This window comes from Rhinopithecus roxellana, chromosome 9, assembly GCF_007565055.1.
Source record: "Rhinopithecus roxellana isolate Shanxi Qingling chromosome 9, ASM756505v1, whole genome shotgun sequence".
NCBI classification, from domain to species: Eukaryota; Metazoa; Chordata; class Mammalia; order Primates; family Cercopithecidae; genus Rhinopithecus; species Rhinopithecus roxellana.
This window is the reverse complement of record NC_044557.1, coordinates 106,543,492-106,571,377: the sequence shown is the minus strand read 5'-3', so window position 1 is coordinate 106,571,377 and position 27,886 is coordinate 106,543,492. Positions and strand designations below refer to the sequence as shown.

At 41.8% G+C, this 27,886-nt stretch overlaps 1 protein-coding gene across 1 annotated transcript in view; it reads left to right on the top strand.

Annotated features, from left to right (window-relative positions):
* Positions 1-20,124, top strand: part of DEPTOR (DEP domain containing MTOR interacting protein) — a 195,829-nt gene extending 175,705 nt beyond the window's left edge. Inside the window, exon 9 of the mRNA XM_030937918.1 lies at positions 19,079-20,124. Within this exon, the coding sequence (XP_030793778.1) occupies positions 19,079-19,207 (129 nt within the window). The 3' untranslated portion in view covers positions 19,208-20,124. The remainder of the gene's footprint in view (positions 1-19,078) is intronic.
* The last annotated feature ends 7,762 nt before the right edge of the window (positions 20,125-27,886 follow it).

Sequence of the window (27,886 nt, the reverse complement as noted above, 5' to 3'; positions counted from 1 at the left end):
TTTTTTATTTTGAGACAGGATCTCGCTCTGTCCCCCAGGTTGGAGTGTAATGGCATGATCTTGGCTCACTGTAACATCCACCTCCAGTGTTCAAGCAATTCTCCTGCCTCAACCTCCCAAGTAGCTGGGCTTAAAAGGTGCCTGCCACCATGCCCAGCTAATTTTTTATATTTTTAATAGAGATGAGGTTTCACCACATTGGCCAGGCTGGTCTCGAACTCCTGACCTCAAATGATCTGTCTGCCTCTGCCTGCCAAAGTGCTGGGATTACAGGCGTGAGTTACCACACCCAGCCAACACTAGCTTTTATTCCTGAAGGTTCCAGAGTGGGACCACAAGTGAAGCTCGTGATGAAGGCTGTGACCTTGTTGGCTGGCGGGGGCCTTAATTCCACTGTTGATCAGTAGGGCCATCAGCTGGGGAGCAGAACTGCATGTGGAGCAATGGAGAGCAAAGCCGAGCTGAAATCCTTCAGCACCTCTGCCTCTACCTCTCACTGCATTTAACCATAGCAGCCATGAGTCATGGCGGCTGCTTCACTTCCACCTTCCAGGTATTATGGAAAGTTCTTTTCTGGCCAACTTGAATCTGGAACTGTGCAGGAAAGGGACTCTGAAAAATGTAGCTCTCACTTCAGAGAACTGGTTCTGCCAAGTTGACACCACAAAGCTCCACCCTCTTATTTAATTCATGTTCTTTCTCATAACTGGTCCAGAAAATGTGCTCGGTGCAAGTGTGAGCCAGGACTGGGGAGAATGAATGTGAGATTCATCCAGTAAAGGAGAAGTGAGGAAGGCCTGATAAGGGGGTTAGAGAGCTTCTGGTGAGTGTCATACCTAATACATGCTACTGGATATGTAATTCTTTTTTTTTTTTTTTTTTTTTTTTGAAACAAAGTGTCACTCTTGTTGCCCAGGCTAGAGTGCAATGATATGATCTCAACTTACCACAACCTCTGCCTCCCGGGTTCATGCAATTCTCCTGCCTCAGCCTTCCAAGTAGTTGGGATCACAGGCATGCACTACCACACCTGGCTAATTTTGTATTTTTAGTAGAGACAGAGTTTCACCATATTGGTCAGACTGGCCTCGAACTCCTGACCTCAGGTGTTCCACCCACCTCTGCCTCCCAAAGTGCTGAGATTACAGGTGTGAGCAACTGTGTCTAGCTGTGAGCTATATTTCATAGTTGAGGCTGAAAGAGTTTGAGTCACAGCCCCTTGTTGTGTAACTACGTGGCAGAGCCAGAAGCCAAGCTAGCCCAGGTCTGTCTGGCTCCAGAGCCCTTGGTCTTTCCATTATATCACAGCACCCTTCAAATGTGTGATATTACCTGACTTTTCTGATCCTCAGTTTTCCATCAGGCTGATATTGGCAAAATGTTATTCACTCTGCCAGAGGTTAGATGTTCTCTAGGAATGAAGATTTGGAGGGATCTCAATCTCCAAATCCATAGATTTCTCTGACTGGTGTGCTAGGCTCCTAAAGATGACAAGACACAGATAGCTCACTGGCCCACATCCACTTTTTAATTGCCAGGCAAGGATTTACTCCTGATCTTTAGCCAAGTCAGTATACAGCACTCTCTTAAGCCTTTAGCATGACTTCCTGAACTGAGTCAGTCCAGAGTACCTTGATTGGCAACCCCAATCCCTGTCCCACAACTTCCTTGGTCCTGAATGTGGCCATGTATTGGTAGACAAAGGAAGGGGCTGCTGACTCACACCGGTAACCCCAGCTCCTTGGGGGCCTGAAACAGGAGACTTGCTTGAACTCAGGAGGTGGAGGCTGCAGTGAGTCAAAGTCATGCCATTGCACTCCAGCCTGGGTGACAGAGCGAGACAAAGGGGCTCTGGAACAGAAACCAGCTACTTGGTGCTCTCCCCTGGGGGCATCCAGCAAAGGATGTTGAAGGTTGCTTAGTCCTGATCTCATCACACCCAAAAAGAGGTTGCTGCATGCTTAGTTCTATTTACAATCCTTTTACTTTTCCCACCAAAACACTACCAACAAGTTGGTGGTATAACTGTGTGTCTCTGCAAAGCATGTACACACACACACACACACACACACACACACACACATGCATTGTATTCTTAGCTGAGATGAGAGCAGCACCACCTTGGAGGAAGAATAAGGGGAATGGGATATGTTGACTCACCCTTACAGGTTAGATAATGTCACTAACACATCCTAAATCACCCCCATGAATGAAATATAAATATGAAAAAATGCATTGTATTTATAAAAACAAAGCTGTAATGTGATTAGTTGCATGATTAGTAATTTTTTTTTTCTTTTTCTTTTTTCTTTTTTGTTTTTTGAGATGGAGTCTTGCCCTGCCACCCAGGCTGGAGTGCAGTGGCGCAATCTCAGTTCACTGCAATCTCCACCTCCCGGGTTCAAGCAATTCTCCTGCCTCAGCCTCCCAAGTAGCTGGAATTACAGGCGCCGGCCACCACGCCTGGCTAATTGTTTTGTATTTTTAGTAGAGACAGGGTTTCTTTGTGTTGGCCAGACTGGTCTCGAACTCCAGACCTCAAGTGATCCACCTGCCTCAGCCTCCCAAAGTGCTGGGATTATAGGCGTGAGTCACCGTGCCCGGCCATGATTAGTAACTTTAATACTGCATATTGTTTAGTACTTAATCTTTTAAAATCTTTGTTATATTAATTTTGCATTTTTGGCATAATACAGAAAAAAGAAAAATAATTTCTGGGTGTTAAATAGTTATTAATAAACATTTATTAAAGCCAAACAGATAATTGGGCAAAAGATTCTTACAGAGGAAAAAATTTGAGATCAAGGAGGAAGTTTGTCCTCGTGGAACCTCTTTCCTCTTTGCTATAAGCTTGTGTGGGAGTGATATATGTGTTAAGACTGTGTCTCTTGGCCAGGCGCAGTGGCTCATGTCTGGAATTCTAGCACTTTGGGAGGCCGAGGCAGGCAGATCACTTGAATCCAGGAATTTGAGACCAGCCTAGGCAACATGGCAAAACTCTGTCTCTACAAAAAAAAAATACAAAAAAATTAGCCAGGCATGGTGGTGCATGCTTTTGTAGTCCCAGCTACTCAGGAGGCTGAGGTGGGAGGATTGCTTGAACCTGGGAGGCGGAGGTTGGAGTGAGCGGAGATGGTACCACTGCACTCCAGCCTGTGAGAGAGAGTGAGACCCTGCCTCAGAAAAAAAAAAAAAGAAAAGAAAAAAGAAAAGAATGTGTCTCTTGCTGTTGGAACCGCTCCTTTCCATCCCATTCAAAATTTTGGGGTATTCTAAAGAACTTCCTATATCCACAGTAAAAGCAAATGTTGTATGGAGGTGTAGGAATGTAAGAGTGAGAATTTGTTCTTAGGTGATAGATACCTTTCCTTCAGTGGTAGAGGAGGGAGTCCACAGAAGCTTGTGGTCATAGCGTGTAAATGTTGCCTTCTTTTCAGCAACTGGAATGCAGTGGCGCAATCTCGGTTCACTGCAACCTCCGCCTCCCAGGTTCAAGTGATTCTCATGCCTCAGCCTCCCAAGTAGCTGAGATTACAGGTCCCCACCACCACACCCGGCTAATTTTCCTATTTTTAGTAGAGATGGGGTTTCGCCATGTTGGCCAGGCTGGTTTTGAACTCCTGATCTCAGGTGATCCGCCCGCCTCGACCTCCCAAAGTGCTGGGATTACAGGCATGAGCCACTGTGCCTGACCGTGCAACTGAATACTTCTTATAACGTTCAGAAACCACCAGATGAGAGAATGCTGTCTGTCCTTAATGTAAGCAGCCCTTGGAATTGTTTCTAGAGCTGTCATGAGCTGCCGATGGGAAGGTGACATGAGCCATCAGTGTCAGTCACAAATTCTCCGTTCAGCCTGATCTATGCCTCTAGAGAGAATTCCCAGGAAGGCAAGTTTTTGCCGTAACCTTGGGAATCCAGTATGTATGGACTGAACCAGGGTTCCCCATACCTCCCTCTCTTTTATGTACACTACAATCACCCTGTGATTGACCCACTCTGCTGAGCGGAGCGTACCAAGAGGGAGTCTAGATCTTAAACAGAGCTTTGATTGATTGGGGCTGAAAGGGGGCAGATTCTGTATGAGATCAGCAGGCAGTATGAATTTCTCAATTTGAAACAAAAATTATTTAATGCTACTTATTGTTGTTGTTTTATTGTGAAAAGTAGTCGTTCTTCCATATGGTTGGCTTTCTTTCAAGGCCAATTGCACAGTCTGTTCTTTGGGGGCACCGCATAGCCCTATAGTATGCTTAAAATGCGTAAAGCTTAGAGGAAGACTAGTTCTCTGGAGAGAATCCTGTGTTTGTCCAAGAACTGGATCCCTGCCTCCTCCCACACAGTCACTCTGCAGCCAGTTGCATACTTGGCGGAGAGATTTATGGGGCTGAACATACAGCTGCAAGTTTTCTTTTCTTCTACTTTTTTTTTCTTCCAAGAACAGTGTCCTGCTGTCAGGGCTGTGTGCACTAGACGCAAACACATAACTTATTTACTACAGAGGTATCCAAAACCCCTAAGTAGTGCCCTTGCTGAATGTGAATGTTTTCATGAATATGAAACATTCTAAAGATGTAAGGAATTCCTAGATACAAGCCAATCTTGACTCGGTTTACATCTCTGTCTAATATTTTGGTGAAGGACCATCCAGGAGTCTAGTTACACTGTACAGCTGTTTCAGTTCTAAAACAGCTTGGTTAATGTGGATACCTTATGGTCAATATCAGAGATTCCTTAACAGAATCTGACTGCTCTGTTTCCTTTAAAAGTACGCTGATTGTTTATAGTGGCTTCTGGATTCTCTGTCCTTGGGAGGTTCTCTTAGATTGGGGCAAATTCCCTCTCATACTTGTGTTGGTTTTTGTTTTTATTTTAATTTTTCCTTTTTGATTTGAATGAATAACATCATCTCTTAACACCTATTGCCATCTCCAAGACAGAATCCCAATAGGCTTTTCTGGGTATGGACCCATGCAATGGTTTGTCTGCCTTTCAACAATTTGCATTCTCTTGGCCGTTTGGGGGAACAGGGATTGTGCATGAGGAAGGATGGAAGAGGAAAACCAATCTTTATTTAACATTCAGTGGTAATAAACACTGGGATTGTACTTAATTAGAGTTAATCCTCATAATAAACTTGATCCCCATTTTGCAGACGAGTAAATTATAACTCTGAGAATTTCTAACTTGCCCAAAGTCATACAACTAATAAATTGTAAAGGTGGGAGTTAAAGCAATTTTTTATTGAACTATATAGAAAATGTACAAATTATTTATACACATCTCCAGTTATTACAAAGGGAACTGCTAGGCCGGGCCTAGCCCACGCCTGTAATCCCAGCACTTTGGGAGGCCAAGGTGGGCGGATCACCTGAGGTCGGGAGTTCGAGACCAGCCTGGCCAATATGGTGAAACCCCATCTCTAAAAAAAAATACAAAAGTTAGCTGGGTGTAGTGGCAGGTGCCTGTAATCCCAGTTACCTGGGAGGCTGAGGCAGGAGAATCGTTTGAACCAGGGAGGTGGAGGTTGCGGTGAGCCAAGATTGTGCCACTGCACTCCAGCCTGGGTGACAGAGCAAGACTCCATCTCAAAAAAACAAACAAAAAAACAAAAAAAAAAAAACCGAAAACAAGCAAGCAAAAAAACCAAAGTGAACTGCTATTGTAACCACTACGAAGAAATTCTAAGACCATAGATTATTTGTATACTCTTGAACTTTACATAAATTAAGTATGCTATAGTTATAGTATTGAGTACATATTTAGGAGTATAATTACTGGTCATAGATTTTGTATACATATTATATATCTAAAGTGATCTTCTGCCTAGATGTCCTATGCTTTAATGAAAGTGGGACCAAACTATTAGGTCAAAATACTTGTTTATCTATTGGATTCTGTGAGTTTTGTTTCATGTAATTTAGGGCTTTCTTGTTGGGTGCATGTATGTTTTTAATTTTCATATCCTTCTCATGGATTGGACCTTTTATCATTATAAAAGTTCTCTTTTCTGCAGCTGCCTTCATCATAAGTCAAGTGTCTGTGTATGGGGTTTAGTTTCTGGATTTTCAATTCTGTTACATTTGTCTATCTGTCTACAACAATACTACACTGTCCTAAAATAATATAGCTTTATGATATATCTTTTAGCTTTTTTGTCTGTTTGTGGGCATGAGAGAGACTCTCATCTTACATTCTTTCATTTGTACTGTTCTGAACCTCAGTTAACATATCCAAAAAGAGTGTTTTCTTTACAAATTTAGTATAAACAAATGCCTGGTCTAGTTCTTGTAAACAGTAAACCAAAGCTGTTGGTTGTTGTTAATAGTAAATGAGTTTTTCAATTGCTAACAAGTAGAAGTTGTTTTTTTCACCTAAAATTTAAGAACTGAAATACACTTTTTTTTTTTTTTTTTTTTTTTTTTTTTTTTTTTTTTTTTTTTGAGACAAGGCCTCACTGTGTTGCCCAGGCTGGAGTGCAGCGGTGTGATATCAGCTCACTGCAGCCTCTGCCTCACTGATTTAAGTGAGTCTTGTATCTCAGCCTCCTGAGTAGCTGGCTAATAGCTGGGATTACAGGCATGCACCACCATGCCTGGCTAACTTTTTTATTTTTAGTAGAAATGGGGCTTCACCATGTTGGCCAGGCTGGTCTCAAACTTCTGGTCTCAAGTGATCTACCTGCCTCAGCCTCCCAAAGTGCTGAGATTACAGGTGTGAGCCACTGTACCGGGCCATGAACTGAAATATACTTTAAAGTTCCTAGTAAGTATAGTTTTTTTCTGCCCAATTTATCAGATGGAGAACAAACGCTTTGTGAAGTGAAGTTGCATGTTCACAGCAGCTCAGCTCGTGAAATCCAGGGCTGAGACTAGAGCTTATCTCCAGTCTCCTGATCCAGTGTTTTCTTCATTATCCTACATTTAATTTTAGCCTTGGGGGAACCATCACTGAGGAGAGAAGAAGGAAGAGAATGAGAGTATTCCTGAAGATAAACTTTTCTTTTTTTTTTTTTTTTTTTTTTTTGAGACGGGGTCTTACTCTGTCACCCAAGCTGGAGTGCAATGGCGCAATCTGGGCTCACTGGAACCTCCACCTCCCGGGTTCAAGCCATTCTTCTGCCTCAGCCTCCTAAGTAGCTGGGACTACAGGCACATGCCACCATGCCTGGCTAATTTTTGTATTTTTAGTAGAGATGGGGTTTCACCATATTAGCCAGGCTGGTCTCAAACTCCTGACCTCGTGATCTGCCCGTCTCCGCCTCCCAAAGTGCTGGGATTACAGGCGTGAGCCACTGCGCCCAGCCGAAGATAAACTTCTTAAGGAATTCATTTTTGCTATGAAGGGTGCCCCCCCATTGAACATAGTAACATTCATGCTGTGTTGATCACCTCATACGGAATTTGTCACCCACCTACAGAAGACAGATGGTAAATTATTTAATCCTCTGCTGTCCTGTTTCTATTATGAAGCAAAGATTGCAATAACAACAAAGAAGGAATGTGAGTGGAATGGGTAATGTTAAAGGCAGAGATTAGGGGATGCCATCAGTCACTGTGATGAATGGTGTGTGGGGGGAGCTTGCTGGCTGAACCATTGTTACCATGGGTAATTACACACTTTATATTCATGTGTTATCCTTCCTCCTGGAATCTTTAAACTCTTCATCCAGGAGACTCTAATCTTCACCTTATTATTCCGTCTTAGTGTCACTCTAACAGAAGAACAGGGCTGCCAACAGGGAGAGGGAACTTTCTCCTTCTCCTCCAGGTTGTAATAAACATGGTTATTTGTTATTTGAACTCTGGCTGAAGAGAACACCCTATATGCCCCTGCCAGATATGGCCCAGGTGTAGAGATTAGTCCAGGTTATTGTTAAAAGAGTGAAAATGCCCCTGTCACATTCCCCATGATTTTCTTCCATCTATCAAGATGATGGCAATGGTGTTGGCAATGGTGGTGATAATGATGATTATTGAGTGAGCATTATTCCATTTTCGGGCATGATGGAAGGAAAAGTCAAATGCAGTGTTCTTAAGAAATTCAGCTGGGCCCAGTGGCTGACATCTATAATCCTAGCACTTTGGAAGGCTGAGGTAGGTGGATCACTTGAGGCCAGGATTTCGAGACCAGCCTGGGCAACATGGTGAAACCCATGTCTCTACTAAAATACAAAAAAATTAGCCAGATGTGGTGGTGCACACCTGTAGTCCCAGCTACTAGGGAGGCTGAGGAATGAGAATTGCTTGAACCCAGGAGGTGGAGGTTGCAGTGAGCTGAGATTGTGCCACTGCACTCCAGCCTGGGTGACAGAATGATATTTTGTCTCAAAAAAAAAAAAAAAAAAAAAAGGAAAAAAAAGAAATTCGCTATAGGCTGGCACAATGGCTCACACCTGTAATCCCAACACTTTGGGAAGCCAAGGCAGGTGGATCACCTGAGCTCAGGAGTTCAAGAACAGCCTGGGCAACATGCCAAAACCCTGTCTCTATAAAACTTAGCTTGGCGTGATGGCACACACCTGTGGTCCCAGCTACTCAGGAGCCTAAGGTGGGAGGTTATAGCTTGAACCTGGGAGGCAGAGGTTTCAGTGAGCCGAGATCGCACCACTGCACTCCAACCTGTGTGACAAAGTGAGATCCTATCTCAAAAAAAAGAGAGAAACAAATAAACAAATAAATAAATAAGAAGAGAAGAAAAGAAAAGAGGTGCTTAGACACCAGGCTGGGATGCTCATCTATGTGGTATCTGTGCCAATTTGGGGGAAGCTGATTATCCATTGCTAAGGGGGCAGAGTAGTGTAGGTCTTAAGTGTTCAAGTTTTGAGTCAGATCCTGGTTTCACCACTTACTAACTCTGTGAACTTGGGCCAATTACTTTACTTTCTGAGTCTACCCCCTCAATCGTGAGATGGAAATAAAAATAGTAGGACCTGCGTTGGGAATTTTTAATGCAATTACACGTGTAAAAAGTTTTGGAAAATGGTTAGATGTTCTTATTAGCTATTATAGCATTGCCCATGCTGCCTGGCAAGTTGTGACCTAAGACGTCATCTGGGGATATGAACTACTATGGTCTGAATGTTTACATCCCCTCCAAATTCATACGCTAAAATCCTAACTCTCAAAGTGATCAGGTATTAGAAGGCAGAGACTTTGGGAAAGGATGAGGTTGCTGAGTCAGAGCCCTCATGAGTGGAATTAGTGCCCTTATGAAAGTGGCTGGAAAGAGATTCCTTGCCCCTTCTACCATGTGAGGACATAGAAGGTGCCATCTACAAAGAGGCAGCCCTCACCAGACACCGGCCAGTGCCTTGATCTTGGACTTAACCAAGATCCAGAAAAGGGAGAAGTAACTATTTATTGTTTATAAGCCACTCAGTTTATGGTATTTGATGTCTGTTGTAGCAGCCCAAACAGACGAAGACACGGATGGACCCAATGGCTAGGCTTCCTCAGGTGTAGGACAGAGAGGAGAAATAACGAATTATAAGAAGATAGTGCTTTATCTCAATGTGTATGATATTGCTTTCACAAACTGATACCAAGGTATGAAAATCAGATGTATGATTTGGAGTAAAGTTTAAAGAAATAGGAGCAATCAGAATAATAACTTTTCTTCCAAAAATCTAAATTTCAACAGCTTTCAAATATTTCTTAATCTATTCATGATTTTTGTTGCTCTGCTTCACTCTCAGTCTTTTTCTTTTTGATGTTTTGGCTGCCAAAAAGCCTGAGTTCTTATTCTCAGGAGGTCTGATTATTATCTCCGATAATGGTTCTAAACTTAGTCATTTTTTGTCTGTCGTTATTATTAGTGTTGAAGTTTAAAAAATAGCAAAATTTGGCTCTAAAAATGAAACAGACTTCCATCAAGTAGTAATTTTATTGTTTTTTGTTTGTTTATTTTTTGTTTTTTGAGACAGAGTCTCGCTCTGTTGCCCAGGCTGGAGTGCAATGGTATAATCTCGCCTCACTGCAGTCTCTGCCTCTCAGGTTCAAGCAATTCTTGTGCCTCATCCTCCCAAGTAGCTGTGACTACAGGCACACACCACCACACCTGGCTAATTTTTGTATTTTTAGTAGAGATGGGGTTTCCCCATGTTGGCCAGGCTGGTCTCGAACTCCTGACCCCAAGTGATCCGACTGCCTCGGCCTCCCAAAGTGCTGGAATTACAGGCAAGAGCCACCATGCCCAACCTTTAGGCAAGCAATAATTTTAATAACTAAAACATCAGCCTTCTTCTTGCATGAGGCAGTTGATGCTCATGGTCAAAGAAGGCTCTCTTATAATACTAACAGGTATGGGATGAGCATTTAAACTAACTTTTGGTAGAAAAAATCCTAGCAGATAATTATCAGCATTGTTTCTCAATGTAGTTCTGTACACACATCACCTGATATACTCAATGAAATTGCAAATCTTGGGACATACCTCCAGAGGGTCTGATTTGGTAGGTCTTGGGTGAGATCTGAGAATTCATACCTTAGAATGGGATCCCAAAGGTGACTCATATTTACACTACGGTTTGAGAGCCGCTTTTTTGTGTGTTTGGGTGTGCTTTTTCACTTGAGCAACTGAGCAGTGAAAATGGCTCAAATAATGTTAACCGAACGCATAGCTAGAACTTCTAACACGCAACTGGACTCCAAAAGTCTTCCTCATTAAGTGGTGCATTTCCTAATGTAAGTATTCCAGAGAGATGGGCTGGATACCTAGTAGGGATGTGTAGGAAAGAATTCCACTTTTTATGGGAGTTGGATCAGGATGATCTCTAGAACACAGATGAGTGCTCTACTTGATTAAGGTTTTAGTCATGGCTTGCTACTTAACATCTTGTTCTGCTTTCTGTATCATTTAACTGGGCAGCCTTTCCTACTCTACTAAGCAGATCTCAGCTCGCCCTGGTCATTTTCCACATCTATTTGTGTGTATCTTATCATTCTTTTCTGTCTGACTCCTTCTCTGTACTGTTAAATGTTTTATGTTATTTTCAGGGATAGTCAGAAGCAGCCTTTCCCTTCAATCCTTCGTTCTCCTTCAAGATCAGAAAGAAAAAAACAAGAAGGCATTGACATGAATGCAACAATTTCTGGGATGCAAATTTCTTGGTGAATACAGACTTCCATGGCAGTGAGAAGACAATTATGTAATCATAGGTGTAGTGTTTCTCCCCAAACTCACTCCCACTGTGGATGAAACAATCGAATCATTGTGATGGAACGCCAGCCTATAAGAACAAATGTGCAATTGAACAATCCCATGGGCACTCAATCTATCCAGAGGATTATTGTGCATCTGCCAGGACTGGCGCAGGGAGAGGAATTGGAGGCAAGATTATTTAGTGAGTTTGGCTTACTATCAGGAGGAAGGCTGAAGTTCAGCCTAGGTGTTTATCCCAACCTGATCACACCCTGAAATGTGCTGAGTCCTGCCTCCTGCTTCCTGTTAACTCTTACAAGGCTAAGTTTGGTTCTTATAACATTTTTTTTTTAATTCTTCAAACAGGGTCTCACTCTGTTGCCCAGGCTGGGGTGCAGTGGCACCATCTCAGCTCACTACAACCTCTGCCTCTTGGGTTCAAGCAATTCTTGGGTCTCAGCCTCCAGAGTAGCTGGGATTGCAGGCGTGCACCACCACGCCCAGCTGATTTTTGTATTTTTGCTAGAGATGGGGTTTCACCATGTTGGCCAGGCTGGTCTTGAACTCCTGACCTCAGGTGATCCACCCACCTCGGCCTCCCAAAGTGTTGGGATTACAGGCGTGAGCCACCACGCCCAGCGGTTCTTAGAACTTTCCTCCACTGCCCACTTGCTTGGAGACATTACTTACCAAAGCTTCATATTACTTGTGAAAATTTTGCTCTTCCTTTTCATTAGAGAATTTGCTCTTTATCCCTTCATTTGAAAGTGAAGGTACTACCTCCTTGTGGGAGATGAGTTACAGAGCAGTTATATGAGCTCGTGATTGATCCCGTTTCCAAGAACTAGGGAAATGCAATCCCATCTTTGAAAACAGATCCGATAAAGATAATTATAAGGGGGGAAAAAAAAGTATCACAACCTTACTTGAACTCTTGTTACCACCAGTGGGTGGCACCTAAGCCACCCCACCTCAAGTAGAAGGCCTCCTAAGGTGGCCCCCCTGCCATTCAGAGGTAGTCACGCGTTCTGTGTGTTTGTGCCTGTGTGCTTTTGAATACAGAGGAGAAATAATTTCCCTCAGGCTGAGTGCTTCCTTGTGGTTACTCATAATGTGTATTGATTTTCAACACATAGTGTACCATAGATGTTAATTGAAAATTCATTATAACTGAATATGTTTCATAGTAATACCTACATTTCTAGATCGTTTTGTACATTTTTGCTAATAGGACATGGGAATTGCTGGAACCACAGCAGTTGTTCAGACCACTTAGGGAGAGATGACATCTTTCCTAACAGCCTAAATCTATTTGTATTTTATTTTTTATTTTTGAAACCGAGTTTCGCTCTTGTTGCCCAGGCTGTAGTGCAATGACACTATCTTGGCTCACTGCAACTTCTGCCTCCCAGGTTCCAGCCATTCTCCTGCCTCAGCCTCCCAAGCAGCTGGGATTACAGGCATGCACCACCATGCCTGGCTAATTTTTGCATTTTTAGTAAAGACAGGGTTTCACCATGTTAGGTCAAGCTGGTCTCGAACTTCTGACCTCAGATGATCCACCTATCTTGGCCTCCCAAAGTGCTGAGATTACAGGTGAGAGCCACTGTGCCCAGAGTATTTTTTATTTTTATTTTTAAAATTTATTTTATTTTATCGAGGCAGAGGGTCACTCTGTTGTTCAGGCTGGAGTACAGTGGTGCAATCTTGGCTCACTGCAAACTCTGCCTCCCAGGTTCCAAGTGATTCTCCTGCCTCAGCCTCCTGAGTAGCTGGGATTACAGGTGTCCACCACCATGCTTGGCTAATTTTTGTATTTTTAGTGGAGACTGGGTTTCACCATGTTGGCCAGGCTGGTCTAGAACTCTTTTTTTTTTTTTTTTTCTGTAGGTAATCGGGGAACAGGTGATGTTTGGTTACATAAGTAAGTTCTTTAGTGGTGATTTGTGAGATTTTGGTGCACCCAACACCCGTGGTCTCGAACCCGTGACCTCAAGTGATCGCCTGCCTCAGCCTTTCAAAATGCTGGGTTTACAGGCATGAGCCACCGTGACTGGCCCTAACAGCCTAAATCTAAAATTACTACCTTGAATATTAACATGATAAATATTTTGAAGGCATTGTTTTTTGCCTTATACAAGGAAAAAGTTTGAAATAAGTATCTAAGTTTACATATTATTCAGAGTTTTTTAGTGACACAAAAAGCAACCCAAAACCTTAATTGAATAAAAAGCTTCTTAAGAAGCTGAAAGAAGCTAAACATCAACACCGTAAGATACTTGAGTGGACCTAGGGACTGATTAACAGTTAAAGAGAAGAAACGTTTGTCATCCACTATTCTGTGCATGCCTGAGAACTTGCCTATACATATTGTACTTTATAAATATTGTACTTCATGCAGAGCTGTGGAGTGTGGAGGTCAGATTCCAGATGCAGCAGTTAGTCATGTGACCTTGAGCAAATAATTTAACCTCTCTGACATTTAGTTTGTTTATAAAGATTGCATTGGGGGCCAGGCATGGTAGCTCACGCCTGTAATCCCAGCACTTTAGGAGGCTGAGGTGGGTGGATCACCTGAGGTCAGGAGTTCAACACCAGCCTGGCCAACGTGGTGAAACCCTGTCTCTACTAAAAATACAAAAATTAGCTGGGCGTGGTGGTGTGTGCCTGTAATCCCAGCTACTTGGAAGACTGAGGCATGAGAATCATTTGAACCCAGGTGTAGGAGGTTGCAGTGAGCCAAAATCCTGTCACTGCATTCCTGCCTGGGAGACAGAGCAAGACTCTGTCTTAAAAAGAAAGAGTGCACTGGGGATGGTGGGTTGCCAATGACAGAAATCAGCTAACCTAACAAAAAAGAAAAAAAAAAAAAGAAATTGATTAGAAAGATATTAAGTATGTAAAACAAACAAAGGCAGATCCAGAGAACCAGGCAGATCCAGAAAACCAAGCTTTTTTTTTTTTTTTTTTTGAGGTGGGATTTGCTCTTGTTGCAACCTCCACCTCCCAAGTTCAAGCGATTCTCCTGCCTCAGCTTCCCAAGTATCTGGAGTTACAGGCATGCGCCACCATACCCAGCTAATTTTTTGTACTTAGTAGAGACGGGGTTTCACCATGTTGGTCAGGCTGGTCTTGAACTCCTGACCTCAGGTGATCCACCCCCTCAGCCTCCCAATGTGCTACAGTCATGAGCCACCATGCCTAACCTGGAGAACCAAGCTTGATAAAGGACAGGAACCAAGGCAGATTTGGGGACCCAAATACCAGAGCAAATGAACTTTCCTGTGTTATTCAGCTCCACAGTCAGTGGTCCAGGAGACAGAGTATGATTGGCCAAGCTTGGGGTCAGGTGACCCTGTGAATAGTGGGAGGGCAGGGCATGTTGGTTGACATTCCTATCCATACTACCCACAGCAGAGGAAAGGTGATACCTGAAAAGGATATCAAGTCAATTGTAGTGAAATGAAGCTGGATAACCAAAAACTAATAGATGTCACCATATGACCTTTAAGGACAGTTTTTATTAAGTGTGTAAAGTACTTGGATTGGCACTTGAGAAATAATAGATTTTTCAACATATGACCGAATCGATTGAGAGGTTGCCTGCTATTTTGAAAAGGATCCTGCCTGTGATACTCTGCCTCCTAAACTAAATTGTAAGCTTCATGAAGGCAAAGATGCTGGTATTTATTAGGTTGGTGCAAACGTAACTTGTAATTGCTTTTGCACCTACCTAATAAATCTTTATTTAAGTTCTCCACACACTCGTTGGTATAAGATGTTGTGGGTTTTTTCTCCAGAACACCTGTGACAGAGGGTCTTCACCTGATAATCTATACCCCTAGAGATGTGCTCAGGTGGCAGCACAAATAAGGAGGTTTGTGGGAAATGAGCAGTTCACGGTGCGCTTGCTCTGATCCCACTCTTGACTGACTGCTCTGGACAGCATGTGGGAATGCAAGGGAGTGAGACTGTCTTTACGCCTAGGGTAGCCTTAAAGCGGCCTTACTTCATGAAAGACTGCATTCGTCACAAACTTTGGCATTTGAGAAATGTGTGTGTACATGCACTTACACAACAAAAACAAGAAATGACCTTTTTCTGTTTTTCTTTTTTTTTTTAATTTTTTTATTTTAGGCAGGATCTCACTTTGTCACTCAGGCTGGAATGCAGTGGCATGATCTTGGTTCACTGCAGCTTCAACCTCCTGGGTTCAAGCAATACTCTTGCCTCAGTCCCCCAAGTAGCTGGGACTACTGGCGGGTGCCACCACACCTGGCTAATTTTTTTATTTTTACTTTTTGTAGAAACAGAGTTTCGCCACATTGCCTAGGCTGGTCTCGAACTCCTGAGTTCGAGTGATCTGCCTGCCTTGGCCTCTCAAAGTGCTAGGATTGCAGACGTGAGCCACTGCGCGTGCCTGGCCTGTTTTTCTAAAATTAAATTCATTTGAAGTGACTATCACCAAGCTTCATGACAAGTTCAATGTCAGATCATTTTGGTGTCCTTTGCCTGTGTCCTTCCCACTTGAGATCATGTGCACCACACCCCACCCCAGCCCCCATCCCAGGGCTTATAGGCAGTCCAGTGAAATGAACCCTGACCAGTATTAGTGACTGGTGCCACTGGCCGTTAGCCAAACAGCCCTGCTGACTGCCCTTTTCTTACCCTTGAACACCTGGGTAAAGGTCCTGCGCAGAGGTTACCTGGTACTCATCCTCCCACACGTACAGCCTTGACGATCCTAGCTTCTGAGGCCTCTAAGAGCTCCTCAGTCAAGAGGTACACAGGACCCCATCTTGAACCAAACCAGCCTCTCCCTTCTGTCTACAAGGATCTACCCACTGTTAGCGTCAGGGCCCTCTTCCCTTCAATGTTTATTGTTTTGTTTTGTTTCATAATTTAACTAAGAGCTTTATGGAGATACAGTTCACATACCATGCAATTTTTCCATGTAAACTGTAGAATTCAGTAGTTTTTAATATATTCACAGAGTTATGTCACTATTACAGCAATTTTAGAGCATTTTCATCACCCCTAAAAGAAACCCTGTACCCATTACCAACCACTTCCATGCCCCACCCCACCACCCCTGCTCCCAACCCTAAGAAATAAAAAATCTACTTGCTGTCTCTGTGGATTGGCCTATTCTGGACATTTCATATAAATGGGCTCTTACACTCTATGGTCTATTCTGATTGGCATCTTTTACTTAGCATAATGTTTTCAGGGCTCACCCATGTTGTAGCATGTTGTATGTTCCACTTTATGGCTGAATAATATTCCACTGTACGGATATACTGAATTATATTTCTCCTTTCATCTGTCTTTAAAAATTTTTTTTAACATATATATATGTTTTTAAAAGCATATATATAACTATGTATTATATATTTTTATGCAAAGATTTTCTAAATTTTATTTTAATTTTTGAAATGAAGTTTCACTGTTGTTTTCCAGGCTGCAGTGCAATGGTATGATCTTGGCTCACTACAACCTCCACTTCCCAGGTTCAAGCAATTCTCCTGCCTCAGCCTTCCAAGTAGCTGGGATTACAGGCACCCGCCACCATGCCCAGCTAATTTTTTTGTATTTTTAGTAGAGATGGGGTTTCACCATGTTGACCGGGCTGATCCACCTCAGGTGATCCACATGCCTCGGCCTCCCAAAGTGCTGGGATTACAGGCATGAGCTACTGCACCTGGCAGATTTTCTAAATTTTAAATGCTGACAATTAAAACAAACACAGTGTGCGACAGAGGACACAAAATTGTGGTTAAGACTAAATGCTAAGGCCAGGTGCGGTGACTGACACCTATAATCCCAGCACTTTGGGAGGCCAAGGTGGGAGGATCACCAGAGGTCAAGAGTTCAAGACCAGCCTGGCCAACATGGCAAAAGCCTGTCTCTACGAAAAACACAAAAAATTAGCTGGGCGTGGTGGCACACACCTGTAATCCCAGCTACTCGGGAGGCTGAGGTGGGAGGATGACTCGTGCCTGGGAGATGGAGGAGATCGTGCCACAGCATTCCAGCCTGGGCAACAGAGTGAGATTCCATCTCAAAAAAAAAAAAAAAAAAAGAGTAAATGCTGAATGTGATCCCGGAGTGATGTGGAGACATGGCTAATCTCAGGGAGTCTGCAAAGGGTCAGCTGGAGGGGGCACTCACCTGGCAACTCCTGTCCCCTTATTTGACAGTGCAAAAAGGCTATTCATCTTTTTGGAGAAGGAAATCCCTGTATTTACGGAAAAGACAAGGGATTTGAAAGGCCCAAGTCTAGAGTCTAAAGCTCTGGATTGGGAAGGAGGTGAAATTCTTCTCATTCTTTGGCTCATGAGTCTGCTGCAGCAGAAAAAAAACAAAGCCCAGGCTGATGCCTACATCAAATTACTGCTAAATTGTCTTGCAAATTACTGTGGCCTAGTTCAGGATAGATTGTGACCTGCTAGCGTGACCTTGATTATGACTGTGACCTCCACCATGGTTGAAAACTGCTGATTTTGTATAAGATGTGCCCTGAGGCCCGGGCGCGGCGGCTCAAGCCTGTAATCCCAGCACTTTGGGAGGTAGAGGCGGGCGGATCACTTGAGGTCAAGAGATCGAGACCATCCTGGCCAACACATTGAAACCCGTTGGTGAAACCCGTCTCTACTGAAAATACAAAAATTAACCAGGCGTGGTGGCGGGCACCTGTAATCCCAGCTACTCGGGAGACTGAGGAAGGAGAATCGCTTGATCCGAGGAAGTGGAGATTGCAGTGAGCTGAGATTGCGCCACTGCACTCCAGCCTGGGCGACAGAGTGAGACTCTCTCAAAAAAAAAAAAAAAAAAAAAAAAGATGTGCCCTGAATCCGTGTAGACAAACTTGTGGAACCAAGAAAAGAGAAACAGTAATAGTGTGATCTTATGTGGAGAAAACACCCTCGTCATGTAGGTTGGGGAGTGGAAAGTATCTAAGTTTATGACAGCAACAGCAAGTGTTTATTGAGTAAATAAGCAGTCTCTGTACTACTGCCCACTTTCCATTTTGTTTTGCCTGTGACCATGAAGGAAGTGGGTATTTTTTAAAAGGAAAGCAATTAATAGAACTCAGCATCGGTGTAGTGCTTGGTGTTTGCAACGAGGTTTCAAATGCATTATCTAGTCTGAGCCTGTGAGAATAGGCGTTTTTACCTGTTTTACAAATGAGGCATTTATATCATTGAGACATAGAAGAGGAGAAATTACTTGATTAAGGTATTCCACCAAAAGGACCTATAACTTAAATCTGTATCTTTGATTCTAAGCACCCCATCTTTTCCACAGTGACAGAGCTTTCCAATACTCTCTCCAGTACTCTCCAATTTTGTTGTATCTAAGTAAAAAGTATAGATATTTTTGAACTTAATACCATGTTTAAGTTTATATTGATATTCCCCACATAGAAAACAATAAAAGGAAATGATGGTTCCCAAGGTGTTTTGGTATTTTTTACATTCTTTGGTTGAGTCTCAACACCAATAATTTAGAATTGGGAGCAAGTGTGCCTGTGAATTACTGCAAGTAGAAACTCTATATATGTCATTAATTCTTACAACAGTCTTACAAGGTAGGTATTACTCTTATTATTATTATTAATTCCTATTTTAGGGTTGAGGGAAATAAAGCTCAGAAATTTAAATACCTAGCTAAAGCTAGTACGTTTCTGAGTTAGGATTTAAGCCCCATTTTGTAAAACACTAAGATGATTTTTATTATTATTATTATTATTGTTATGCTGCCTTCCAGAAAACGTGTAGCTCCTTGGAAATTATTGAATTGGAGTCGTCAGCTGGATACATTTGGATATTTTAAGAATGAAGTTACCTGCTTAGGACTACACACTGTCTTTATTAAAGCTTTGTGCAAAACCAGGTGCTACAGTAGATGCTCTTTCTTTGCATCTTTCCTTTAGGTCTGTCAGTTTGTCGTCTCTGTCAACGGGCTTAACGTCCTGCACGTAGACTACCGGACCGTGAGCAATCTGATTCTGACGGGCCCACGGACAATTGTCATGGAAGTCATGGAGGAGTTAGAGTGCTGAGCTCCTGGGCCTCCCAGCCCTCCAGCGGCCTGTGGGTGATCGAAGCCAGAATGACACAAAGCAATGCAATGACAAGATTTCCATGCAAATGGATGGTTTTGGACATACGAATCTTCTCCGCACATACATGTCTAAAGTTGAGTTTTATACACTGAATGTGGAAGAACCGGGTATCATATCTTTTTTAAAAAATGTCAGTGTAGAAAACATTTGGGAAACCGTTTTCCTACGTGATAGAACTGCCTTACTAGATTTCTATTTGTAGTTCTCATTCATTGTTTTTTTATCTTAGTTTGCAGAAAGGTGTTGAAATGCTTCTCTAGCCCGAACAGCGAACAGCGACATGCTAAAGTCCCCTTCCTCAGAGTCAATAGAGTAGTTGTTAAAGGTTTTAAATTGTACTTTCTCCAAAATTAGCATGCAACTATTTAATAGGGAATCTACATTTCACCAAGATTCAAATCAAAGCAACATTTAAAGGAATAAGACCTGGTCACTAGCATTTTCAAGGGGGTTCTAAAGCATTCAAGTGCTTACAAGCCATAAAAAATGACTTCTTAATTCCTGCCTTTAGTGTCAACTTTTAAGTTAATACAGGTTTCAATTGTGGCATTAGCAAAAAAAAAAAAAAGAAACAAAAAAAAAAACTTTGTGATGCTATGGGTGGGGGTAGTTTGGGAGAGACTACATAAAATTGTGTGCCCCTATTTTCTTTCTGATCCTAATTCATTTTGTTTTATAAATCAACTATAGCATCTTTCTAGAATTAATCCTGAATATGTTGAATGTTAAAATAGAGAAGTTTGTATATACACATAATTAAAAATCAACCCTTCTGGCAAGATTTCACTTTGAAGGTGTCTGTTTTTAAAGGAAGTCTAAAACTTTGCTTATATGTGATAAAACTTGAGCTCTAAGTTGCCTCCTTAGCCTGAATTTTTACTAGCTTTCTAGGGTAACATATTCTAAGGACATGACATGCTGCTTATTTGGGGGGATTATTTTTCACCAAAATGATCATCTTGTATTGTAACTTTTCAGCTGACTTGTATTTATGCATGTTTTCATGTTTTCATTTTTGGTCTAGAAAATAGTGCATTTTGGGGCTTGGTGTGCAGAGGAAATTCCTCAAAGTGCCAAATTAGGAAGTCAGGGAATAGTAAATTCTTCATTCCAAATAATGGATCTGAATGATGAGGTTAAATTTTTATCATGCATTAACAAAATAAAATATGAGAATTGTACCACAGTCATTTTTTTCATTATGTTATCATAATGTATAGGTACTGGCGGAATGGACCTACCATGCTAAATATGTTATATATATGTATTTCTGGTAATCCAACTTTTCTGATTTGTAGCTTTAGTCGAGAATAGGATTTTGGAGTGACAGAGAATGTCTTAACAGTAATACTGTTGATATACATTTGAGAAATACTATCACCTCTGTGTGGGTGTGCGTTTGTACAGTATGGCAGACTCTGTGCATTTAATACATATGATATCCTTTAACTCTCATTACAACCTTGCAAGGTAGATATTAACATCCACATTTTTCAGATGTGGAAGCTAAGTCTGAGCAAGTTTTAAAATGGTCTCTAAATTCACACGGCTGCAGGAACTACTAAGTGAAATAGACTGACTGTAAACACAGTTTAACACTAAATCCCGTGTTACTCCCATCAACTTTTCCTCATTTAAGGACCTTATATTGAGGGTTTATTCTGAGCCAGGCTCTGTGCTAAGACTTTACGCCATTTGTCCTTATTGACCTATGAAGTCAATACGGTCATTATCTCCATTTTACAAATGAGGAAACTGACTTGTAAAGTGGTTAGTCATATGCCCAAGGCCACAAAACTAATAAAGTGGGAAACTTTACCACTGGCTTTAAAAAAAATTTTATAGCATCTTTAAAAGATGAGTCTTAAATGCTTTCTGTGCTCAGGTATTCATTAAGTGACAAAAGAAGAAGGAACACCTTTCGAGAAATGGTATCTCCTTTTGAGAAATGGTATCTTCTTCTTGCCTACTTTACCCATTATCTTGGACCCTGGCATAATAGAACTTCCCTTTACCCAACCCTAAGCACAGAGAAGCATCTCTCTGTATCTATTGCACACAAATCTCCTCTTGGCCGTGAGGAAGGAAGGAAAGAAGGGAGAGAGGATTTCATTCTTTGGTTCCCATCACCCTAGGTTCAAAAGCCAAAGGCCATGAGAGCTTTCCCTTAGCTACTCCTCCAGCCCACCCCTGACATCTTTACACAGCAATTAAAATGACTACCCTTACTTCCCTGGGGACCCTATCTCACTCCCTCCAGCCTTTGCACACATACTTTCTTCTTTGTGGAAAGAAGAATGTTCTGTCTTACTGTTTCCTGGAAAATTCTTTCTTCATGTAAATTCCCTTTAGAAACTGTCTCCTCTGAGAAGCCTTCACCGGCTCTCCAGTTCTAGGACTGATGCCTCTTCTCTAAATTTACATGGATCCTTAAGTCCTCCCTGTGCCCCACTAGAGCACTGATGACATTTACTTTGAAATTCCCCTGTTACATGTCTGTTTGCCTAAGTAGACTCTAAGCATCTGCAGAACAGGGGCTGTGTCTTAGTATCCAGGGTATTTTCTTCACCTAGCACAATTCCTGCCACAGAGTAGTGTGTCAGCTCTCCACTGTTGTCTAAAAACCCACCTCAAGGGTGGGGGGCAGTGGCTCATGCCTGTAATCAGCACTTTGGGAGGCTGAGGCAGGTGGATCATTTGAGGCCAGGAGGTCAAGACCAGCCTGGTCGACATGGTGAAACCATGTCTCTATTAAAATATAGAAAAATTAGCTGAGTGTTGTGGCATGCACCTGTAGTCCCAGCTACTCAGGAGGCTGAGGTGGGAGAATCGCTTGAACTCACGAGGCGGAGGCTGCAGTGAGCCGAGATAGTGCCATTGCACTCCAGCTTAGGCAATAGAGTGAGAGTCCAACTCAAAAAAATAAATAAGTAAATAAAAAATAAAAACCCAGCTGGGCACAGTGGCTCACGCCTGTAATCCCAGCACTTTGGGAGGCCGAAGTGGGTGGATCACTTGAGGCCAGGATTTCGAGACCAGCCTGGCCAACATGGTGAAACCCTGTCTCTACTAAAAATACAAAAAATGAGCTGGGCGTGGTGGTGCATGCCTGTAATCCCAGCTACTTGGGAGGCTGAGGTGGGAGAATTGCTTGAACCCACGAGGTGGAGGTTGCAGTGAGCTGAGATTGTGCCACTTCACTCCAGACTGGGCGACAGAGTGAGACTCTGTCTCAAAAAAATAAATAAATAAAAATTAAAAAATAACAATAAAAACCCATCTCAAATCATGGCTTAAAAAAAAAAAACCCACCTCCGCTAATGGCCTATAGCAACACCATTTATTTGCTTATAATCCTGTGCGCTGACAATCTGGGCAGAGCTCTGCCGGTGTGATCCACCACTGCTCCATGGGTGCCAGTTGGGACTCCACACACCTTTGTGGTTAGTGAGCAGATTGGTTGGTGGCTGATTGACCTTGACTGGCCTCATGTTTGTGTCTCAAAGTTGGCTGGGGCTGTCGGCTGAGATTCCTTAGTTCTACTCCCTGTGGCCTTTCCCCATGGCCAGCCCAGGCTGAGATCTGAGATTGAAGAGGGTGAGAACAGAAAGTACAAGGTCTTCTCTTGACTTGAAAGCTAGCCCAGAATCAAGGGAAATAAAGCCCACCTTTTGATGGAAGGAGCTTCAAAGAATTTGTAGTCATTTCCAATCCACAAAGAGTAGGTACTCACTATTTGTTGAATAGTCCTAAGAGTAGGTACACACTAAGCGTAGGTACCCACTATTTGTTGAATAAAGCCCTATCAAAAGCTTTTTAGCTATCCGGATGCAAATTACTGGCCAACCTTTAGGCAGAATTATAAAATTCTACCCAAAATTCTACCAAACTACTGGTACTTGTAAAATTCTACCAAATTACTGGCCAACTTTTGGGTAGAATTGTAAAATTAAGTTGTGAATAAAGCTTATTGCCTAATAAGAACTTCCAAGTCAGAGAATCCCAAAATGATTGTGCTATACAGGGCCACATAGAGCACAGCTTTGTCTTTTTTATTTTTTGAGATGGAGTCTCGCCCTGTTGCCCAGGCTGGAGTGCAGTGGCGCAATCTTTGCTCAAGGCAACTTCTACTTCCCAAGTTCAAGCAATTCTGTTTGAGCCTCCTGAGTAGTGGGACTACAGGCATGTGCCACCATGCCCCATTTTGTATTTTTAGTAGAGATGGGGTTTCACCAGGTTGGCCAGGCTGGTCTCTAACTCCTGACCTCAAATGATCCTCCTGCCTCGGCCTCCTATAGTGCTGGGATTATAGGCGTGAGCCACCGCGCCCACCTGCTTTGTCTTTTCGCTGGGCTAATGAAGATACAGGTGTGGAATGGTTTCATGGCATGCCCAACCTCATGAGGCTTGTTGGGCCAGAGCTTGTGCCAGATGCCAGTCTTCTGCCTTCCAGTCTTATAGTTGTTACACTATAGCCTTCTGCAGTGGATGGTAATGTGGCCAAAATAAGCCACTGGTTTTGGAGTATTCATAAGCTGAAAGTGGGGCCATGTACCTTGATGCTGGGGGAATATATTTTAATTGACTCAAGCCTTTCGTTGCTGAATATCTTTTTTAAAAAAAAAAGTATTTTGCCTGATATTTTCACAAAATTTGCCTGATATTGTTCTGCTTGAAATGTAAAATTCCAATTTCTAAATGTAATACCAAGATTTATCCTAAATTAACAATAAGCAGTGTTTCTAATAGCTTTTATTTCATATATATGTGTGTGTGTATAATCTTCAAATAGGAAAGTGTATTGTGCATGAGGTTTCACTCATTGAGAACCTCTGAAATGTCTTTATTTGCCCCCTTTAAAAAAAAACCATGATTTCCAGGCATTTGTGTTTGTGTTTTTGCTATGGAGATGAAAGTAGTTTCTGTTTCTTCATTAGCATAGGATGTGCACATTGAAAGCCATGTTCCCTTGTAGAAAGAAAAATACTGTTGCCTTTTGGGTTGATTCTATTGTCTGATGTTTTATTAATCTCTGTGAAATAATTGTGTAAATTAATATAGAGACTAGTTGAGAAACGGTGGATAACATGAAGAAGATACCCATTTTTGCATAGATTAGATGTGATCAACTTCACACTATCATATGAAAGGTGGCTGCATTGGAGAGACAGGAATTAATATTAAAAATGTTTTCTATTCAGATTGATATCTTACATTTCCAAATATTATTTTCTTTTGAATGTGTGGTATAAGTAATCTGCTGTAAGTCCTATTTTAGGTTGGGTGCAGTGGCTTACGCCTGTAATCCCACCATTTTGGGAGGCTGAGACCAGGAGTTTGAGACCAGCCTAGGCAACAGAGTGAGACCCCATCTTTACAGAATGTAAAAAATTAGCCAGGCGTGATGGCACGCGCCTGTAGTCCTAACTACTTGGAGGCTGAGAAGGGAGGATAGCTTGAGCCTGGGAGGTTGAGGCTGCAGTGAGCTGTGATCACACCACTGCACTCCAGCCTGGACAATAGAGCAAGACACTATCTCGAAAAAAGAAAAAGACCTGTTTTAAACTGATGATATTAACTATTCTCTCCTGTTGACTATTAATTTTGTTTTATTTTTATTATAAATAAATCAGAATGACTAAAACATTTCAATTTTGCTGGTTGACTGAAATCTATTGATGTAGTTGGCCATGGTTTTACTCACTTAAGGCAGAATTTCAGGTGTAACATGTTTTTTCTTCAGTTCAGTACCAAAAGGACAAATCTGCCATGTACCAAAATGAAACTTGTCATCAAAGACAGCATATGGTATTGTCAAATGCATTAATAAATAATAAAGATACTTAATATATATCTTTATTTTAAAATTATGTTGAGATTTACTTGCTTCTCTTATGAAAATGTATACCATGATACTTAAAATTATTGTATGAAAACACATAGGTGTATAGCATGAAATAAATGTTACTTTTTTTTTTTTTGGAAATGGAGTCTTGCTCTGTCACCAGGCTGGAGTGCAGTGGCATGATCTCAGCTCACTGCAACCTCCGCCTCCCGGGTTTAAGCGATTCTCCTGTCTCAATCCGTTGAGTAGCTGGGATGCGCCACAATGTCCAGCTAATTTTTTGTATTTTTAGTAGAGACAGGGTTTCACCATGTTGGCCAGGATGGTCTTGATCTCTTGACTTTGTGATCTGCCCGCCGCGGCCGCCCAAAGTGCTGGGATTACAAATGTGAGCCACTGCACCTGGCCCACATTTTTTAAAACAATGACTTTAGGGTTTCAGATTTTCCTGTCTTTCAAAACAAATTAGCCATTTTTTTAATCCTAAGAAAGGGTTGCATTATAAAGCTGACCTACTACTAGCTTATCAGAAAAAACACATGGGTCTCATATCTGATTCTCCTATGTAGCCAAAAGTGCCATTTGTAAGTCTACTTAATGATGGATATTTTCTGAAGATCTTTTGCCTGGAAAACAAATAGTGCATTAAAAAGCGTTTTTGGTACTCTGCTGGATTCAGAATTATTTTCTCCCTACCTAGGTCAGAATTGATGGGTATAACAGAATATTCTATGTGGAAAAATACTATGTGATTGTCTACTACTCTGGGAGAATGTTAAATTTTTTCCCAATGAATTAGGAAATCAATTACATAATTTCATGTGTGTATGGGTTACTGTAAAGTATTGGGGTGAGAGGTTATTCAGACTACACTCAATATTAACCAAAAATATTTTTGAATTTTCTGTAATTTATTCATTCACTCATTCATTCTTTCATTCAGGAAACCTTACTGAGGACTTGGGTTTTGCTGGACATTGTATACAGGTACTATGAATAAAAAATGAGTAGACATGCCCTTGGACTCAGATAATCCTTCAAGAGTCACCTTTGAGCCTGAATCCTAGAAGTCTCCACATATAGGAGGAAATAAAAAATCATGGTGTTAAAACAGGTGGCTTAATGCTAGAAACCTCTATCCAACCCAAGCATCAGAATACAGATAATAATTTACACTTACCTGTATTCTTTTTCCCAGCCACTTTTCCTTATCCAAGGAAAACACAATGATGAACATTGAGTTTATAAGTTTCTTGCTTTTTTTGTACCTAAGGGTTGTTTATATTTTTAAAAAGTGAACTTCATTAAAACAGCACCAAGTTTTATATAATCTTCTAGGACTTGGTTGTTTTCATCCAGTATTAATATTTTAAGTTTCTTTCAAATATTTGTGTATAGTTGTGATTCATTCATTTATCACAGCTTCATAAATTTCCAGACCACCAATTATTTATCTATTTTCTTGTGTATGGGCTTTTGGGTGGTTTCCATTTTTGTTGTCATAAGTGGGGTTACTGTGAACATTCTCATAGCATCTCCTGGGGGTCCAAGTGAAGGAGTTTCCCTTAGGAATCCACTTAGGAGAAAAATTGCTGAGTCGTAAGGAATGTGAATGCTCAACTTTACAAAGTCACATCTAACTAGCCTCCAAATTGGTTGAAGTAAAACGTAAAAGTGATGCATAGGCTGGGCGCGGTGGCTCATGCCTGTAATCCCAGCACTTTGGGAGGCCGTGGCAGGTGGGTCACTTGAGGTCAGGAGTTCGAGACCAGCCTGGCCAAGAGGGTGAAACCCCGTCTCTATTAAAAATACAAAACTTAGCCAGATGTGGTGGTGGGCGCCCGTAGCCCCAGCTATTCAGGAGGCTGAGGTGGGAGAATCGCTTGAACTCAGGAGGAAGAGGTTGCAGTGAGCTGAGATCGCACCACTGCACTCTAGCCTGGGCGACAGAGTGAGACTCCATCTAAAAATACTAAAAAGTAGAGGTGGGGGGAGATGCATAGTAATCAATATCTTCTCCAACACTTGAGATTTGAAACTTCTTAATTTTGATCAAATGGGTGTTTATTTTGTCATTGATACTAAGGATTCTACATTGCTGCAAAGCTAGTAAACTTGAAAGCACAGAAACCCTAAGAAGTAGTTTGCCATCCTAACTTACTACATCACTGTCTTTATAACACCCAGGATGTCTTGAAACGTTTATCTTACAGCTCTGTGACTTGAGTGAGGCCAGGATTATTAGGAATTGGTGTGACATATTCAGGAACATGCAACAAATGATTTATTAAGTGCCTGCTATGGCCAGTCACTTAATGTTTGGCCAACAGCAGTAAGACAGATCCCTTTCTTTATGAAGTTTGCATATTATTGGGAGAGACAGACAATAAGTATGTTATATAAATAAAATAATTAATTTTAGATGGGGTAAGTGCTAAGGAGTAAATGAATCCAAATGAGTGATAGAGAATGACCAGGCTTCATCTAAGAGGTGAATGAAAAATGGGGCTTCCGGGTCTCCGATTCCAACAAGGCACCATTCACATTACAGTCTATAAGAACAGCACCTTCTGAGTTATGGAGGGCAATAGCCCTGAGCAAAAGCCTCTGCAAACCTGATGTTTTGAGTTAATGTCTAAAATATGGGAATGAGCCAGCCCTAGAGAAATCTGGAAGAAGAGCACTGCAGGCAGAGAAAACAGGAAGTCTAAAGGAACCAAGACTGTAAAGGTCATTGTGGTTACAAGTGTGGGCTCTGGGAACATAAAGTC